Source organism: Amborella trichopoda, chromosome 7 (assembly GCF_054954075.1).
Source record: "Amborella trichopoda isolate Santa Cruz 75 chromosome 7, AtrichopodaSantaCruz75HAP2 v2.0, whole genome shotgun sequence".
NCBI classification, from domain to species: domain Eukaryota; kingdom Viridiplantae; phylum Streptophyta; class Magnoliopsida; order Amborellales; family Amborellaceae; genus Amborella; species Amborella trichopoda.
This window is the reverse complement of record NC_142342.1, coordinates 4,965,435-4,985,447: the sequence shown is the minus strand read 5'-3', so window position 1 is coordinate 4,985,447 and position 20,013 is coordinate 4,965,435. Positions and strand designations below refer to the sequence as shown.

Here is a 20,013-nt window from a genome sequence, read left to right as displayed (position 1 = left end):
TGCTTATGATTCTGAAGAAAAATTGGTTTTTACCATGCACAAAAAAATATCACGCTTTTTGTTTGAACTAATTCTGAGTTTCCGCCAAATTCATTTGAACTCAAGAGTGAGAATTACAATGACAACTTAAATTGAGACTACCATCATGAAATGATTTTGCTTTCTTATCTTGCTGCTGCTTTTTTCTCTCTCTTTCTCATGCCCCACAATGAATTTCCCCTTCACAATTTAACAATGATGAACAAAGCCCTCAAGCCTTGAAACAAAAAAGAAAAGAGAAGAAGAAAATGAGCCAACAGAGAAAAGGCTTACCATTAATTAAAATGATTGAATAAACAACAAAAGGGCACATAGATACATCACTTTGATCTAAAACTCTCTACCGGAGCAGTCTCTTGCAAAAGCACAGCAGCCTGAAAACACTCGAGAGCTTCATTTAAGGACCCTTTGTCTTCTTTATAAACGAGACCCAAATTGAACCAAGCCGAGAAATCTGTTGTGTCATGCTTCAAAGCCTCTGATAAGAAACTACGAGCAGCTGCTAAAGACCTCCCCCCTGATTGCCTAAGAATAGCAGCCATGGAAACCAAGCTTGGGGCATGGGTGGGTTCTATCTCTAAAGCATTGGAGAAGGCCTTCAAAGCTTCAGCATTCTGCCCTTTTGCTTCGTAAAGTGCACCTATGGAAGACGAGGAAATTGAGCACGAGTGAGACAGCAGAACACAGCGAGTTATGAAAGACAGAATGGTTTTGAATATTCATTAAGATGATTGGAAGTATCAGAAAATTTCATGAAATTTGATGGAAGTAGTAAGATGTATTCTTACAAAAGAGAAGTACCTGGGTTTTTATGGAAATTTTCATTGAACAAAGAGCAAGGTGCAAGTATTGCTTAGTATGTGTGCGAGATAGGCAGCAGCATTGCACAGATATTTGAATTATCGGATATGTGTTAGATTCTTGAAGGAGAGAATGACTTGTAGAGAGAGAGAGAAAGAGAGAGAGAGAGAGAGAATTGCAACATGTGTAATTCTAAAAAGAGAGATTAGAGAACAATCTGAATTATATATGCATCACATTCTAAACCACCCCACTTCTTGCATGACCATTCCGTCAGTTTTATTCCCTGATTTCCAAGATGTGTTCTTTGCAAAAGCCATGACAAGCATGCAGAAAAGGTAAATAACTGAAGAATCAAATCACCTGTTGCATGCCATCTTGAAGCGGAACAAGGGTTAATCGCCTTCGACTTTAAGAGACAAACCTCGGCATCGCGCCACTGTGACATACTCATATAAACATGAGCAAGATCATGCCATGTTTCCATCTCCAAACTTCGGTCATCATCTTCACCCTGTAACATAACATCACCAATGGAAATGCAGGATTCTTGAACAGAAATCTCCTCATATAACTAAGAATTTATCTCAGAGAATAAATCTTTAACTAAATAAAAAATCCACTCAAGAAAAGGAGAAAGCTATGATCTTTATATAGTAAAAAATATGGAGTGATCTATACATCATCAGAAATATGGAGTACTGTGTTACAGCTACTTCAGTTACTTTTTTTGCCTGTTCCTCACTTAGAAGGAGCATCCGACTGAAACTTTTGCACAATTCATAGAACAATATAGCTGTACCATTAGTATATAATTTAGTTGATGCCGTTGCTACATTGTCATTCATTTTGTGATGACATTAGTTTGTCAAAATAGTGGCTACCTCAATTGGCAAGAGCAGTACTCTCATTGCCTGAACTTTGATCTCAACCATAACTTGCCCTCGTACGTAGTCATTTTCTTATTGTAAAAGACAAAAGAACCTAGAAAAAAAAAACAATCTGTTCTTAAAAATTCCAGTTCCACCAAAAACTATGTCAAACCAGTCATCTGATCCAGTTTGAAAAACAATGAGAGATTCCACTCAATGCGGGCCCCTATCTGCTATAGAGAAACTTAGAAAGTTTATCCTCAAATGATAGATGTTGCTGCTGGGAAAATCTTCTCCCTATCATAATAATTTTTTTTTAACATAATTAATGTGCTCAATGATACAATCAATCATATAAATTCATTCCTTGTAAAGCAGAGAGAGAGAGAGAGAGAGAGAGAGAGAGAGAGAGAGTACTCTAGATTCTAGAATCAGAAGCTGTGTGCTTAAACTGAAGGCCAAAATTCCTTTATAGATCTACGACCGATAAAATGCGAAAAATAGTGATCCCATACCTTTAGCAACCTTTTGCCAACTCCAAAGCATTTGCTTCGAACTTGGAGAACAGCAAGAAGACGAGTATAGGTCTCAATGGCATTTTTATACTGACTCTTGGCAACCTGAACCTTTGCCTTGGTCTTTAACAACCTCCCATGATCCCATTTCCCAGTTTGCTCTAAAGCAGCATCCAAAACCATCTCGGCGTCTGAAAACCTCTTTTGGGCCGATAAAACCCGAGCCAAAAGAATCCACCCTCTTATGCTTGACCCACCTTCCATTTTCAAGAGCCCTTTGGCATAATCAAGAGCAACCTCTAATCTTCTTTGCTCTGCATTTTCTAAACTAATTCGATAAATGATTTCTATATCATTATCACCTGTGAACTTCTCAGCTGCCTCAAATGCCTGAAGTGCCTCACTTTGCTTGGTAACCCTCTCGGAATCAGACTCAGCATGCCTTGATTGGGTTGATAAAGAGACACCCATCAAGCAATTTGCTACACTCTCCAAAATTTGGCACTCCACAGATTTTCTCTTTAAACTAGTCAGCACCCTTTGTGCATAATATGTGCCTTCTTGGGCCAAATTTTTGTCTTCTCCACATATCTTTGAAGCCAACAATAAGGCTCTGACACAATCCGGCCTCTCTCTAGAGCTCAAAAGCTTCTTCAATAGATTTAGAGAGACCCCATCAAGTCCTTCAGCAAGGTAACATAGAGAGAGTGTGTACCACCTATCTTCTCTCTGTAAAACACCAGGAAGAAATTCTTCTATCTGATTGGCTAATGACAAGAAGCCCCCAGACATGGATAGTGCAAAGGTGAGATGGTCAATAATCGATGGGTCCCATTTGATTCTATTGAGAGAGAACTTCCTTAGGAGGATGAGGAGGAGTAAAATTGCCTCCTCTAAGTTGTTCTTGGGAATAAAGGACGCTTCCATTTGTGATCGAAGGTTCGGAGGGCTTGCATCAGTTCCACCATAGAGGAGAAAAATGGCAAATTCCTTTTGGATATTTGCTAATGGCTCAGGCTCAAGGTTCCAATGGTTGATGAGAGCCCTTCGGTAAGAAGATATGGCTTCTTGGTATAAACCCAATTGCTTCCACAACTCGGGAAGAAGCTCAAGAGCCTTGCTTAGGGTCTCCTGCAATTTACAATCAGCACCAAAGTTTTCAGGCATGCCTTCGGGTAATGCAGATTCAACAGTATCCAAAACAACTTTGCATGATTCAGCAGCCTCTGCAAAAGGAACCCAATACAGGAAAATGAACAATAGGTGAGATAACGTTTTTACAATGATTATATGCAACTTCACTTACTTTCTAGTTTAAATTAGGGAGACTGTGAGTAAATAATACATAAGTAATGTTCTCACCGGAGAGATTACTGAAATAGAACCGATTTTAGAAATATTTTCATGGAACCAGAAACAGTTTTGAAGTTGCTTGTTCACCCAGATATTATGCTATTTATTCCCTTCTCAATACTTGATTGTTGATGTTAATGTCACAAAAGAAGACTATTGGACACCTCATTTGAGCAGAATGTAAAATATTACGTCAGTTGAGAGATATTCTCTTTCATAAATATGCCAAAAATTATTAAAAGCCCTAAGTATGCATCTATTACTAGTCCAGATTGCATACGTGAATATGTCACTATTGAGTTCATTTTAGTACCTCTCGTAATATCTGGTCAATCCGGGTAATTAATATCTCATTTACCCCTTGATTCCATGGCTCTTATTTCGTTATCGAAATTTGGATCAGACAAGTAGTCCTAACACCTTATCAAATTTATAGCAGTTTACTGATTCTTTCTTGTTAGCTCTCTTATCTAATGGAAGAGCAACGTATAAATTACTGTTTCTAAGTCCAGCACAGAGGATAACTAAAGGTCCATGGAATCTGTTAGCAGTAAAATCATCAGGATATGAGCTCTTCTTCAGGATGCTGGTATTCATTATCCCTGCCTATGTCATGATAACAAGGTAACACCAATGCCAATTAAATTGCTTCAAATACCATTAGCCATGAATAAACAAAGCATATGCAAGTGGATTTCCATTCCATCATAGAAAAATTAGACCATGTTAAGATCTTTGTTGCTTTACATTCTTCATAGTGAAGCTGGTGGACATTATGAAGTCCAATGGTCATAAGTTCATCATGAGCAAACACAACCAGTCAACCTTCATGATTTTTGATAGATTTTAAGGGACAGGATGGCCTGACATGTGATCAGTATCATGTTTATGTACTTATCCATACATTATTGGCCATCATGTTCTCTATGGATTAAAATCAGTCCCAACATCTTAGTCATATGTATTTTCTAAATTGTAATTAGTCACTGAGTGTTTTAGTCAGTTTGCCTCTGTATTTGCATGCAAGCCTAAGGACTATCTCATTAACGATAACAAAATAGATTAATAGCTTCTAATAAGTTCACAAAAGGGTACTCTGTAAAGATCAACCTACAAGATCCAAGCGAAGTTATTGTGCATACAACTTTTGAATGGTTGCTTAGATATATGAATTTCACTCATAGTAGGAAGTTACTTTCAAGATTTTCAATCCAATTTATATTCCGATTTTTCTTTAGAAAGAAAAAATAATCTTAAGCAGCACAGGACTTGGCATGATTCTGACCGAAGTTGCATTGAGTTGATTCATCCAAGTCTCAACAAAAGTCATCCAATTCCCTTGAAAAAATAATATTAAATGACAAGACTTAATTTTAGTGATAAACCATGAGACTCACTGGGTTGCTGAATCCTGAGCAAGTTTGAAAACACTATTTCAACATAGTTCGTATAAGATTGCAAAGACTCGGACGACTCTCATGATAAAACAAATAGGCAAATGAACACCGCTGCTTTCCATCATCTGGTTGGTAGCACGACATCTTATAGAAGATTGGGTTCTCCATATTCATGGAAAATTCAACAAGTTCATTGATGCTTTAGCAAACATTGGGTTATAGAACCTAGTTTACCATTTCAATTTCATGTTCTCGTAACCTTTATATCTTGTAAGAGGATTTTAAAATAAGAAAAAGATAACAGAATGAACATGAAAATGAAATATTTTCTTTTCTTGCTTCAAAAGAAGCAACTTGTTTCATGTGAACAAAAGTCTGAGAAGCCAATCACAAATTTAATGAAGAAAGTCAAATTAACAAAATTCAGAGGCATCCAAAGAAGACGGAACCAATTTCAAAAAAGCAAGTGTATGATAGTGAACGAATAGGTCTCACAACACACCCTTAAACCTTTTGAGATCCTGCAATGATTTTGCTTTAAGAAAGATTGCTTCCAAAAGCAAACTAACAGCATGCATTGACATTGGTGGAGGAGTAACATCACTGCGAGAACGGCGCCTACTGCGTTCAACTCTTCTTGCAATGGAGAGCTTCATTTTTGGGACTATTGCACCAACATCTATTCCTTCAAACACATGAAGAGCTGCTTCTATGTTTCCTCTTTGATATTCAAGGCGCCCTAATAATGCCCTTGCTTCCTACAAAAATAAAATATTGAGATATTCTGAGTCTTCTAAAGAAGAAATAAGGGCAGAAATGACTAAAGGAATGATTATTGATCAAGGTTTTATAGTTGTCTTGAAATTGGATACACATAATGAGAAACACTCTTCATATGTTCAACATAAAGGACATTATTTCATGCTTGCAGTATTTGTTCCTTTCAAATTCAACACGTAAACCTTGTTCCACATGGAAACAAAGAGAACTTCCTAGTGAGGGTCATCAAATAGAGCATTACATAAAAATACTTCTGCTCTTTGAAGTAGGCATCCTACAAATATACAATATTTTTTTCAAAACTGAATATGTTATCCATACAAATAAAAAAATTAATGGAATGGTCTTTTGCAAATGTTACCCATGGCATATGGGTATTATTACTATTTTATTTTTTATTTTTCTTTTAGGTAGTTCAGTAGTAGGAATCAAACTTGGAACGTAGTGCTACAATCATCAACACCAAAGTTCAAAAACTCGTCTCGGCCAACGACACAACCCTTTGCCAAGCTGAGTAACTCGGGCAAGTCCGAGAGGACTTGCTTGAGATCTGTATAGGGCAAAAACGCCCCAGAATAAACGAAAAAAAAAAAATGAAAAATTTAAATGAAGATAGGAAAAGTAAAATAAAACTAAAAGCAACCATGAAAGGTCCAAATAAGCTTAAAAAAGTATAGAGCAAATGTGCCTAAAAAAATTGATTTATAAATGCGAAGATTAAAGCCAAAAAAGGAAAATACAAAAAAGGGCTTAAGGCAAAAAACACTCACCAATCAATTCTGAAAACATTCGAGTCATATAAAAAAATTATACATCATTCCTATATTTTCAACCACTTTTTTTAATTTTTTTTAAATTCTTTATGTACCCCAAGTTGTACACAAAACTCAAACCATGATCAAATACATTAACCAATCAAGCCCAAGACAAATTCCTAGTATAGATATTATCATATATATATACCAAAGTTTCAACAATTGTGATAACACATGGACAGTGGAACCTATTGAATGAGATTTTCAAAATGTCCAGCAAGCTACAAAATAAGAAACAGATGCTTGAATTCTTTAAAATTCTTTTATGTACCCCGAGTTGTACACACAAATCAAACCACAATACCTTAACCAATGACGCCCACTACTAATTCCTAGTATAGATATTATCATATATATACCAAAGTTTCTACAATTATGATAACACATGGACAGTGGAACCTATTGAATGAGACTTTCAAATGTCCAGCAAGTTACAAAATAAGAAACAGATGCCAGTTACATAAATAAACATACATATTATAGGAAACTCCATGCAAATTTTATAGAGATCCAAACCAAACTACATACCATATATTACCCCAACCATGAGATACAAGCTACCAATGATCCGTACCAGAGTTTCCTCATTTCACTTACCTCAAAAAGAGAATTCCTCATCTCAAAGAGTAAAAGAACATTCTAAATTTTGAGAGCATTCATAAACCACTTTGCAACAATGTGAGAAATAGGAAAGTCAAAGAAAGCTCAGAAACTATAGGGATAAATCATTTATTAAAATTCCACATGCAACATCATCACTTCCTAGTTCCTAAAATACAGAAAGCATGATGCCATACTTGCAGTACATGAAAACCATCCACACTCAGTTCATATACCAGTAATATAAGAGCTGCTTTTAAGTATAAAAACTGTAAAAGTAACAAGAACTTAACAATTAAATTGAACGTTCTCCCAATAGATTAGCTGCTACATTATACACCCCCCACCTCTCTCTCTCTCTCTCTCTCTCTCTCTCTCTCTCTCTACACTGCGAAACTAAATGATACCCTCCCTCAGGGCCTCAGTCTAGCATCCCACAGACACGTTAATGTGCAGAAACATTACAAAAGACTTAGAGAGAGAGAGAGAGTGTGTGTGTGTGTGACCAACCTCATAATTAAGACAAATTCCTTCTCTGAGAGAAGATTCAGCTTCTTCAATATTTCCCCTATCCACCCTCGGCTCTCCCTCCTCGACCCTTGAAGAATAACCACTCGCGGAATAATCTCTGGTTGCAAGGGATTCAGGAGACTGAGGCATTTCATCACCAATTAACTGCTCCCCTGAACACAAGCACTGCATTATCTTTCTCACTCTTAATCTGATCTCAATATACTTCTCTCTCATCCATTTCCTCTTATTTCTCATGTTAGTTGTCTTTGCTCACAATCTTTAAGACCATCATCGGCCAAAAGAAGGTAAAAACTATAACCTCACCAGAAAAAAAAAGGTTACGTTTAGGGTTTTTTTCAGCCCCTTCTGGTTTTTTACTGTAACCAAACTTCAGCTAATTTTAGGTACCTCATTCATAAATACTCTAAAGTCTAAACTAAGACCCCAACAACCATTCAGAAGTACATGGTCCTTTCAAGCTTGATGAGTATAACATGGACTTAATTGAAATGCAGCCAAAAAAATAGAAACCTTTTTCTCAATTTACAGGAAAGAGACCTTCAAACTTAGAAGCGTGGATAGCCCAACTCCAAATTTATCAGTATAGATAGCGGACAAACCAGTTTATTCATATTAAAACCCCCCACCAAAACAAAGCAAAGCCTTTATATCTGGCCACAAATTTAATTCCAAACCCCTAGCAAATCTATCTCTAACACACCAAAATTCAATGAAAAGGGGGCACCTTGGAGCCTTGTGGAGGCAGTAAGTCACATTCGCAGAAAAACAATAATAAAAAGAAGAGAATAAAAGGAAAGAGAGCCTCCAAATTTAGCGGCTGAGAAACCAAAGAAACCCCACCAAATTAATCCAAGAGAACAGAAGGACCGCAATTTAGAGACTGAGAAATCAAAGTTAGATGTTAAAACCCCAACAAATCTATCCAAGATAAAAAAAAAAGAGAACCCTATAAAATCATGTAGAATTTAAGCCCCAAAAGAAACCCACTAAATTTACACCAGGGATAGAATTTATAATCCAAGAACTTGAGGAAGTTCTGCAATAAATGCAATGCCCAAACCCTAGATTTTTCGAAGAGGGCCATCACATCATTGCAGTGATGCTCAAAAGGCATAAATTCATGGTTGAATTGCTGACCCTTTCACATTTCATCCTTCCAAAAGAAGCAGACACTGGGCCCCAATCACAAACACTGAAAACCCATCTAAAAAAAGTCCAAATTTCCTGCTAATTCCCACAAATATCAAGAATTTTGACTGCCCCAAATAAAAGAAGAAAAAATAAAAAATAAAGAAAATAACCAACAATTTATTTTTTTTACAGAAGTTCCTCCACAATCTCCTACTAAAGTTAAACCACCAAATTGGGTTCAATTATTACTTTGAACAAGAGTCAAAACTCCAGTCAAATTACATCTAATCGATTATCCTGTGGTGAAAGCAATTCAACAGTGGCTTTAAACTAAAGAAAGCAATTAAGAAACCCATGTCAAAAATCCATACCTTTTATTAATATATTCCGTCTGTTAGATGGTAAATCTCAAAAGTCAAACTTTGGTTGAATAAAATATATATAACATTCAAATATGACATGGATTTCCTTTGGTATCTGTGATGAATAGAACGATTAATTTACTGAAAGGGTAACAAGGGTGAGGCAGTTTAAAAGTACAAGAAAAAATAAGTCTGAAAATGAGAAGAAAAGAAAAGAAACAGAAAAAGGAAAAGCAGAAGTACTTCTATGGCTTCTTCTCATATGAAGCTTCCTCTGAGATGGAGTGTTCAAAAAGTAAAATGGGAGAATGGGTGGCTACCATTTGACTCCTAATGGCTCAAGATTTGCCATTTGGCTCTTTGTGCTTGGAATGCATTATTTTTCTTGATCAATAAAATTAAGTAATTTGCATTAAGATAAACTTGCTTTTTAAAAGAAAGTTTCAATGTCAAAGCTTTTATGTTACACTTTTTTAATTAAAGTTTATTGTGGTTAATGACAAAAGCTAGCTTTAACATCTTAGTATTTAGAACTAGCTTTTACCATTCAAGATGAGTTTTTGTTGTATAAATCCTTATTAATGAAATCTTTTAATTCTCCAACCTTGTAGCAAGTTGCCTTCTTTTACAATGTTGGCATCCTTACATAACACGTATTAAGCTGAGTATGTGATGTTTGAATTCAAATAGAGATTAATTTTTTCATAAAATTATTCGTTGCTTATTAGATTGTACTACATTTAAATAAAAAGGCACGCTCTCAGATTTTTGTTTTCATGGTCCAATCTAATTAATTAGAATTAAGTTGACCTGATGGGGTAACTTCTATTGATTGTTTCCGATGGTTCAATCAAGACTTTGAACTTATAGAACTTATAGCAATAATTAATTAATAATAATAATAATAATGATAATTTACAAAAAAAATCCTATTTCATGTTAGATTTCGATAAATAGTTTTTATATTTTATATTTTATACTCAAGTCTTACTTTTTTTTAAAGCATATAAGATGTATGCGAATACCTCAAAGTTAAGTCTGCTGTACAAAATAATAATATTAAAATATATCGTATGCTCTTCAAAATACAACTTGAGTGCAAAAGGTGAACATAAGAGACTATTTTAAATTTTTGAATAATAAAATGGATTTGTCTAAAATTTATTTAGTAATAGTAATTACTAATAGATCCGTTTGTTTTGAAATTCGACATTTTTGAAATTTCCTTCTTTTACTTTTCTTTATGAGCTGTTCGTAGTGTCATAAATAATTATTAGACCAATTCTCTCAAGTCTTGACCACTCGTGAGCGTGCACGTTTAAGCATGCATTCACATTGCAAAATTGACCGCTACATAGGATTCCTTCTTTTGGAGGACTCAGATTTTGATTAATTTGAGTGGATGATCTTTCTCGCTCTCTCTCTCTCTCTACATGGGTGGCAATGAACCCAGACCCGATGGGTTGGGTTCGAATATAGGTCCAAGATTTGGACCCAACCGATCAGCTCTCGGTCTGGGTCCATGTGGACCCGTCCTGAATATTGTTATTATATGAATAATAATTTAATATATAAAATTGTAATAATATTTAATTAATATGTAAATGAATATAAATATATATTTTTAGTTATAATATATAAATAATACATATATATTCAATATATTTTATTTTTTAGATTGGGTCTGTGTCCGAGATTAGATCCAGTTGAACCCAACCCGACCCGTTGCCACCCCTAGTTGCTATTCTCATTAATTTGTTAATGATTTATTTCTCTCTCTACAACGGTTTATCTGAGTTTCACATTTTTGCTAATTTATCTGTTTGTACTAAGTTTTTGTGTATTTTTTTAAGTAAATTAATGGAGATAACGAGTCCTTATTCATTTCAATCCATTTTTGAAATAGTCAATTTTTTCGGATACATCAATCTCACTCTATCTTTTATCTGTCTCAACCTGTTCTTCCACCTTAGTACTCAAGCATGGAACCTCAAAAAGCGCAAAAGAGTTCATTTTGTTCCATGCATCTCCAACACTAATCTTCCAATTAAAGGCAGAATTGGTGGCTTTTTCTATGAAATTTTCCCATTATTTTCCTGTTGATTGAATTTGTGGACATGAGATGGCACGAGACAAGAAGGACACCTTTTGTTATTGGCCATTACATCAACAATTTTTTTTTTTTAATCTAATTCCAAATGCAACTTGTTCTTTCCTTTTGGCCCACTTCATTTAAAATTAAAAGGGCCCTCCTAGGGAGCATGTTGTATGCTTACACCCTACTTAAAGAGTACTTTTTAAATAGGAAAGGTGCGATCTAAATTAGAATCACCACTAGTATTCCCAAACAAAAAAATGTTATTCCAAAAGAATTATACAAATGTAAAGGAATTATACAAAACCCCAAAAACTAAGGGATTTTTTTTGGAGTGTAATTTTAAATGCTTTTTATCATTTTGGAAAAAGATTTGCAAATGTTTTGGTAGTTTTCTATATTTTTTTGGAAAATTTCAAAAATACGCCTGGGCACAAATGGATTCTTTAAATCTATTTTTTCATTATTTTTAAATTTTTTTGGATGTGTTTGTTTAATCATTCTTTAAATATATATTTTATTATGTGTTTTACTATGTTTTTTTAACACTTTTTTTACCGCCCAAGACTTGCCTAGTTAGGCGAATTGAACTGCTTCCGGCCCCCCTTAACCATTCCAGCTCAATTTTCGAACTATTCTATTAGCCCGATTAAATCAGAAGCCACTAGCAGGTTCCAATTTTAGTGAACCGGCCATGCATTTTAAAAACAAAAGCAAAAGAATTCTAAAAAATACCAAAAAAATAAGTGATTTTGTTTGGAGTGTATTTTTAAATGCTTTTAATAGTTTTGGAAAAAAGATTTAAAAATGTTGTGGTGTTTTCCCATCTTTTATAAAAAATTTCGAAAATACCCCTGGACACAAATTGATTCTTTAAAATCTACTTATTCATTATTTTCAATCACATTTGGATGTGTTTTGTCTAATCATTCTTTATATATATATATATATATATATATATATATATATATATATATATATATATATATATATATATATATATATATATATATATATTATCCTTCTTTAAATATATATATTTTATTATGTATTTTATTACTTTTTAACACTTTTTTGACCGCCTGAGACTTGACCAGTTAGACAGGTTCAACCGCTTCCAGCCCCAGTTAACCAATCCAATTAAATTTTTCCAACTGCCCGCTTAACCGGGTTAAATGGGAAGTAGCCACTACCGGTTACAATTTTGGTGAACCAGGCTAGGTATTTTAAAAACAAATGTAAACGAATTATACAAAATCCCAAAAAATAAGGGATTTTGTTTGGAGTGTATTTTTAAATGCTTTTTATCATTTTAGAAAAAGATTTGAAAATGTTTTGGTATTTTTTCATCTTTTTTGGAAAATTTCAAAAATATCCCTGGGCACAAATCGATTCTTTAAAATCTATTTTTCATTATTTTCAATTTTTTTTTGATGTGTTTTGTTTAATCATTCTTTATATATATATATATATATATATATATATATATATATATATATATATATATATATATATATATATATATATATATATATATATATATATTTCACTATGTGTTTTACTATGTTTGTTCAAGACTTTTTTTGTTTAACACTTTTTTAACCACCCGGGACTTGCCCGGTTAGGCCAGTTGAATCACTTCTAGCCCCATATCCAGTTAACCATTCCAGTTCAATTTTTGTACTACCCCATTAGCCCGTTATATCAGGAGAAGCCACTAGCCGATTCCAATTTTGGTGAATCGGCATGGCATTTTAAAAACAAATGTAAAAGAATTATACAAAATCCTAAAAAAAATAAGGGATTTTGTTTAGAGTGTATTTTTAAATGCTTTTTATCATTTTGGAAAAAAGATTTGAAAATGTTATGGTATTTTTTCATTTTTTTGAAAAATTTTGAAAATACCCCTAGCCACAAATCGATTCTTTAAAATCTATTTTATCATTATTTTCAATCTCATTTGGATGTGTTTTGTATAATCATTATTTAAATATATATTTTTTATTTATGTGTTTTACTATGTTTTTTTAACAATTTTTTGACTGCCTGGGACTTGCCCAGTTAGGCCGGTTGAACCGCTTCCGACCCCATGTCCGTTAACCATTCTAGTTCAATTTTTCAAACTCCCCAATTTGCTCGTTTAAATCGAAAGCCGTCACTAGCTGGTTCCAATTTTGGTGAACCGGGGCATTTTAAAACAAATGTAAAAGAATTATACAAAATCCCAAACAATAAGAGATTTTCTTTGGAGTGTATTTTTAAATGTTTTTTTATCATTTTGGAAAAGTATTTGAAAATGTTTTGGTATTTTCCCATCTTTTTTGAAAATTTTTAAAAATACCCCTGGGCACAAATCGATTCTTTGAAATCTATATTTTCATTATTTTCAATTTCAATTGGATGTGTTTTGCTTAATCATTCTTTATTTATATATATATATATATATTATGCATTTTACTATTTTTTTTAACACTTTTTTTACCGCCCGGGAGTTGCTCGGTTAGGTCGGTTGAACCGCTTTCGGCCCCATGTCCGGTTAACCATTTTAGTTAAAGTTTTCGAGCTACCCAATTAGCCCGGTTAAATTGAAAGTGGCCTAAATCTGGTTCCAATTTTGGTGAACTGGCCAGGCATTTTAAAAACATATGTAAAAGAATTATACAAAACACCAAAAAAATAAGGGATTTTCTTTTGAGTGTATTTTTAAATGCTTTTTATCATTTTGGAAAAAGATTTGCAAATGTTTTGGTAATTTCCTATCTTTTTGAAAAATTTCAAAAATACCTCTAGGCACGAATGGATTCTTTAAAATCTATTGTTTGATTATTTTCAATTTCAATTGGATGTGTTTTGTTAAATCATTCTTTAAATATATATTTTATTATGTGTTTTACTATGTTTTATTAACACTTTTTTGACCGCCCGGGACTTGTCTGGTTAGGCCAATTGAACTGCTTCCAGCCCCATGTCCAGTTAACCATTCCAGTTCAATTTTTCGAACTGCCCGATTAGCTTGGTTAAATCAAAAGCAACTACTAGCGGGTTCCAATTTTGGTTAACCATGCAACACTTTTTTGACTGCCTGAGACTTGCCCGGTTAGGGTGATTGAACTGCTTCCGGCCCCATGTCTGGTTAACCATTCCAGTTCAATTTTTTGAACAGCCCGATTAGCCCGGTTAAATCGGAAGCAGCCGCTAGCGGGTTTCAATTTGGTTAACCAACCAAGCATTTTAAAAACAAATGTAAAAGAATTATAAAAAATCTCAAAAAATAAGGGATTTTGTTTGAAGTGTATTTTTTAATGTTTTTTTAACGTTTTGGAAAAGGATTTGAAAATGTTGTGGTATTTTCCCATCTTTTATGGAAAATTTCAAAAATACCTCTAGGTTAAATCGGAAGCAACCTAAATCCGGTTCCAAGTTTGGCGAACCGGCCAGGCATTTTAAAAACAAATGTAAAAGAATTATACAAAACACCAAAAAAATAAGGGATTTTCTTTTTATCATTTTGGAAAAAGATTTGCAAATGTTTTGGTAATTTCCTATCTTTTTTGGAAAATTTCAAAAATACCCCTAGGCACGAATGGATTCTTTAAAATCTATTTATTCATTATTTTCAATCTCATTTAGATGTGTTTGTTTTAATCATTCTTTATATATATATATATATATATATTATGTGTTTTACTATGTTTTTTTAACACTTTTTTTACCGCCCGGGACTTACTTGGTTAGAGCGGTTGAATAGCTTCCGTCCCCATGTTAGGATAACCATTCCATGTCAATTTTTCCAATTACCCCATTAGCCCGGTTAAATGGCAAGTAGCTACTAGCCGGTTACAATTTTGATGAACCGACCAAGCATTTTAAAAACAAATGTAAAAGAATTATACAAATCCCGATAAGCCCGGTTAAATGGGAAGTAGCCACTAGCCGGTTACAATTTTGGTGACCGGGCGAGGCATTTTAAAAACAAATATAAAAGAATTATACAAAATCCCAAGAAAATCAAAGATTTTGTTTGGAGTGTGTCTTTAAATGCTTTTTATCAGTTTGGTAAAAGATTTAAAAATATTTTGGTATTTTCCCATCTATTTTGAAAATTTTCAAAAATACCCTTAGGAAATTTTTTCATTATTTTCAATTTTATTTGGATGTGTTTTGTTTACTCTTTCTTTAAATATATATATTTTATTATGTGTTGTGCTATGTTTTTTTAACACTTTTTTGACCGCTTGAGACTTGCTCGATTAGGCCAATTGAATCGCTTCCGGCCCCATGTCCGGTTAACCATTCCAGTTCAATTTTTTGAACTGCGCGATGAGCCTCGTTAAATTGAAAGCAGCACTAGCCGGTCCCAATTTTGGTGAACCGGCCCAAGAATTATACAAAATCCCAAAAACTAAAGGATTTTGTTTGGAGTGTATTTTTAAATGCTTTTTATCATTTTGGAAAAAGATTTGAAAATGTTTTGTTATTTTCCCTTTTTGGAAAATTTTGAAAATATCCCTAGGCACAAATCGATTATTTAAAATCTATTTTTTCATTATTTTCAATCTCATTTGGATGTGTTTTGTATAATCATTCTTTAAATATATAATTTTTATTATGTATTTTACTATGTTGTTTTAACACTTTTTTGACCGCCGGAGACTTGGCCAGTTAGACCAGTTGAACCGCTTCCAGCCCCATGTCCGGTTAACCATTCTAGTTCAATTTTTCAAACTCCCCGATTAGCTTGGTTAAATCGAAAGCAGCAACTAGCGAGTTTGAATTTTGGTGAACCGGCCGGGCATTTTAAAAACAAATATAAAAGAATTATACAAAAGCCCAAAAAAATAAGGGATTTTGTTCGGAGTGTATTTTTAAATGTTTTTTTTATCATTTTGGAAAAATATTTGAAAATTTTTTGGTATTTTCCAATCTTTTTTGAAAAATTTCAAAAATACCTCTAGGCACAGATATATATATATATATATATATATATATATATATATATATATATATATATATATATATATAGTGTTTTACTATGTTTTTTTTTAACACTTCTTTGACCACTAGGGACTTGCCCCGGTTAGGATGGTTGAACCGCTTTCGGCCCCATGTCCAGTTAACCATTTCAGTTCAATTTTTCGAACTGCCCAATTAGCTTGGTTAAATCGAAAGCAGCCACTAGCCGGTTCCAATTTTGGTGAACCGGCGAGGCATTTTAAAAACAAATGTAAACGAATTATACAAATGGAAAAGTTTATATAGATCCAAGGCTCTAAACAGTCAAATTAGAGCCTACATAAAAAATTAGAAGGGGTTGTTTTGATGCCCAATATCATCAAATTGATCATCTCGACATCAAAATGCATGGACATGAGAAAAAAATGGATTTCAAGTTTAGGTAATAGTGTGTTTTGAAGCGCATTTTTGGACTCGTCAAATTTCAAGGTTTTCAAACTTTCATAGATCTCTTGATCTAAACTAATTTTGAAGCTTTAAACTTTATAAATAAAGATGAAAATATATTTTAAGGCTGTCAAAAAATTTTCCAATATTGAAGCCACATATCTCGGCACTATTTGAAGGTAGGCTCTAATTTGATTGTTTAGAGCTTAGGCTCAATACAAACCACACCCTTATACAAAATCCCAAAAAATAAGGGATTTTTTTTGGAGTGTATTTTTAAATGTTTTTTTATCATTTTGGAAAAGATTTGAAAATGTTTTGGTATTTTCCATTTTTTTAAAATTTCAAAAATACCCTTGGACACAAATCGATTCTTTAAGATCTATTTTTTCATTATTTTCAATTTCATTTGAATGTGTTTTGTTTAATCATTCTTTAAATATATGTATTTTATTACGTGTTTTACTATTTTTTTTAATATTTTTTTGACCGCCGGGACTTGCCCGGTTAGGCAGGTTGAACCGCTTCCAGCTCCATATCTAGTAAACCATTCCAGTTCAATTTTTCTAACTCTCCGATTAGCCCGGTTAAATCGAAAGTAGCCACTAGCCGGTTCCAATTTTGGCTAATCGGCCAGACATTTTAATAACAAATGTAAAAGAATTACGCAAAATCCAAAAAATAAGGGATTTTATTTGGAGTGTATTTTTAAATGGTTTTTATCATTTTGGAAAAAGATTTGAACATGTTTTGGTATTTGCCCATCTTTTTGAAAAAGTTCAAAAATACCCCCGGGCACAATTCAATTCTTTAAAACCTAATTTTTTTCATTATTTTCAATTTTATTTGGATGTGTTTTGTTTGATCATTATTTAAATATATATTTTTTATTATGGGTTTCACTATTATTTTTTAAGACTTTTTTGACCACTCGGAACTTGCCTGATTAAGCCGGTTGAATCGAGTGGTTTACCGGTTAGGCCGGTTGAACCGCTTCCGGCCCTATATTCGATTAACCATTCCAGTTCAATTTTTCCTGCATTGTTTTTTGCTCTAGCAATGAATTTAAGTTCCATAGAATAATCTAATCTCAGACTGACCAAAATTGTAGTGGATTAGTTTAATCTTTGATTGATCCAAGTTAATTAGAATAGAAAAACAATATTAGATCCAATCCTGATATAGCAAAACAAATATAATTTGGATACACTCAATGCTGGATACAATATATGCACATTCCTTGGCCTTTGGACGATAGCATTCAATTAAATTGACCACGATCAAAATGAATTTGATAGATACACACACAGACACATCCAAACCACTATTTTGAAAGCTAAGAAAGTTCTTAAGAAAAAAAAGAAAGAGAGGAACCCTGGCTCTAACTCAAAGGGATAGACGTTCCCCAAATCTGCATCATTTGAAAATCTTCCACAATCCATATAATTTGAAACGTCTCTGGCGAGAACAGTGTGGTTCGAAAAGGGGACATAGTGTGAGGATCACCACCATAATCATTTTCAAGCCGGATACGCTCCTCACTCTTGACATTATACTCAAAACATATTGCCATTGTTGTTGGTTAGCAAGAAAGAGTCCCCAACCAGAGCTGAGGATAGACTCGAACCTGCAAGACAGTCACTCTCCTCTCTTCGCTTCTATGAGTAAAACCCATTTAGATTTTTCTGTGAAGGCCCATATCCTCAACCAGACATGAAATTTACTCTCCACTCTTCGGAGATTTGCTTCTATAAGTAAAACTCATTTAGACTTTTCTGTTAAGACCAATGGTTTAAAAAAAGGATCGGTGACCCGGATCGGGCTTCCAAAAAACCGATCCGGATCGGCGAATCGGAGTTCCGGATTCAGAATCGGGTGAATCGGTCAGAATAAAGCTTAAAAAAAATTCGAAAAAATTATTAAAATTCATTATAAATATTGTTTTTTAGGAATTCAATAAAAAATGAGGGTACTCCATTAAGAATTTTCATGTTTTTGAATGAATATGCGAATATTGATATGTTCTTTCCCTGCATGAACCGCCATTCAGCATTTAATTTACAGTATTTCGTGCTCATCCCTACACTGTTGCTGTTGGGACTCGATATGTGAATAATATGGCTGGGATAGGGTGGCCTCAGAATCATCATCTCTCTCATTTTCTCTTCGAATAATATGGATTAAAAAAAAAAAAAACAAATTTTCAAAAAAATCGATCATGGATTAAAAAAAAATCACAAATTTTAAAAAAATTCTATCATGGATTACAAAAAAAAATTCGCTCATGGATTAAAAAAAAAAAATCACAAATTTTCAAAAAATTCAATCATGGATTACATAAAATTCGATCATGGATTACATAAAATTCGATCATGGATTACATAAAATTCGATCATGGATTACAAAAAAAAACAAACAAAAAAAAACAAAAAATTCAATCGTGGAATACAAAAAAAGAAAAAAACAGTTCGATCATGGATTACAAAAAACTCTATCATGGGTTACAAAAAATTCAATCATGGATTACAAAAAAAAAAACAAACATTTCGATCATGGATTACAAAAAAAAAACAAACATTTCGATCATGTATTACAAAACATTCGATCATGGATTACAAAAAATTCTATCATGGGTTACAAAAAAAAAAAAACAAAAAAAGCGATCATGGATTACAAGAAAAGAAAACAAACACTTCGATCATGGATTACAAAAAATTCTATTATGGGTTACAAAAAACCAAAAAATTCGATCATGGATTACAAAAAAACAAAAACAATTCGATCATGGATTACAAAAAAATCGATCAAGTATTACAAAAAAAATCTATCATGGATTACAAAAAAAAAAAAAAAAAAAAAAAAAAAAAAAAAAAAAAAAAAAAAAACCGTACGGACTCGCCGATTCATTGTTCGGACTCGCCGATTCCGTACAGTGAATCGGCGAGTCACTGTGCGGAAATCGTCCGGTTCTCTCTAGAACCGGACGATTTCCGATTTTTCAACCGATCCGGTCCCTTTTCGCGAATTCCGAGTCGAACCGGGCGAATCCGGTTCGACTCGGCGTTTTTTAAAACGCTGGTTAAGACCCATATCCTCAGTCAGAGTTAGTTCGGTTACTCGATCACCCCGTATTAGTTCCACTTTAAAATTCATAGTGGGTGGAGATGCTTTCAAAATTTTCTCCCTCTAAATTAAAAAACCAAACAAGATAAGCTCCTGGGTGGGGCATTGGGCACCCGCTTAGGCGGGTCCCAGTAAACCTGCCTAGGTGCATCGTGTAGTCCTTGGACCTCTTAGGTTGAATGAACATGATCATCTT

The 20,013-nt window shown here is 33.6% G+C and overlaps 1 protein-coding gene across 4 annotated transcripts; it reads right to left on the bottom strand.

Annotated features, from left to right (window-relative positions):
• Nucleotides 1-288: 288 nt before the first annotated feature.
• NPGR2 (no pollen germination related 2) lies at nucleotides 289-9,526 on the bottom strand. Of its 4 annotated transcripts, none has more exons than XM_020675377.2 (6): nucleotides 9,443-9,526; nucleotides 7,683-7,855; nucleotides 5,480-5,735; nucleotides 2,228-3,453; nucleotides 1,204-1,354; nucleotides 289-679 (listed from the first exon to the last, which is right to left on the bottom strand). In XM_020675377.2, exons 1-6 carry the CDS (start codon nucleotides 9,459-9,461, stop codon nucleotides 360-362), a joined length of 2,145 nt encoding a protein of 714 aa, XP_020531036.1. In that variant the 5' UTR covers nucleotides 9,462-9,526; the 3' UTR covers nucleotides 289-359. The 4 variants fall into 4 exon arrangements, with proteins under 4 accessions (XP_020531036.1, XP_020531037.1, XP_088728553.1 ...); XM_020675378.2 differs by lacking the exon at nucleotides 9,443-9,526 and adding an exon at nucleotides 9,209-9,339; XM_088872427.1 differs by lacking the exon at nucleotides 9,443-9,526 and adding an exon at nucleotides 9,087-9,188.
• Nucleotides 9,527-20,013: the final 10,487 nt, after the last annotated feature.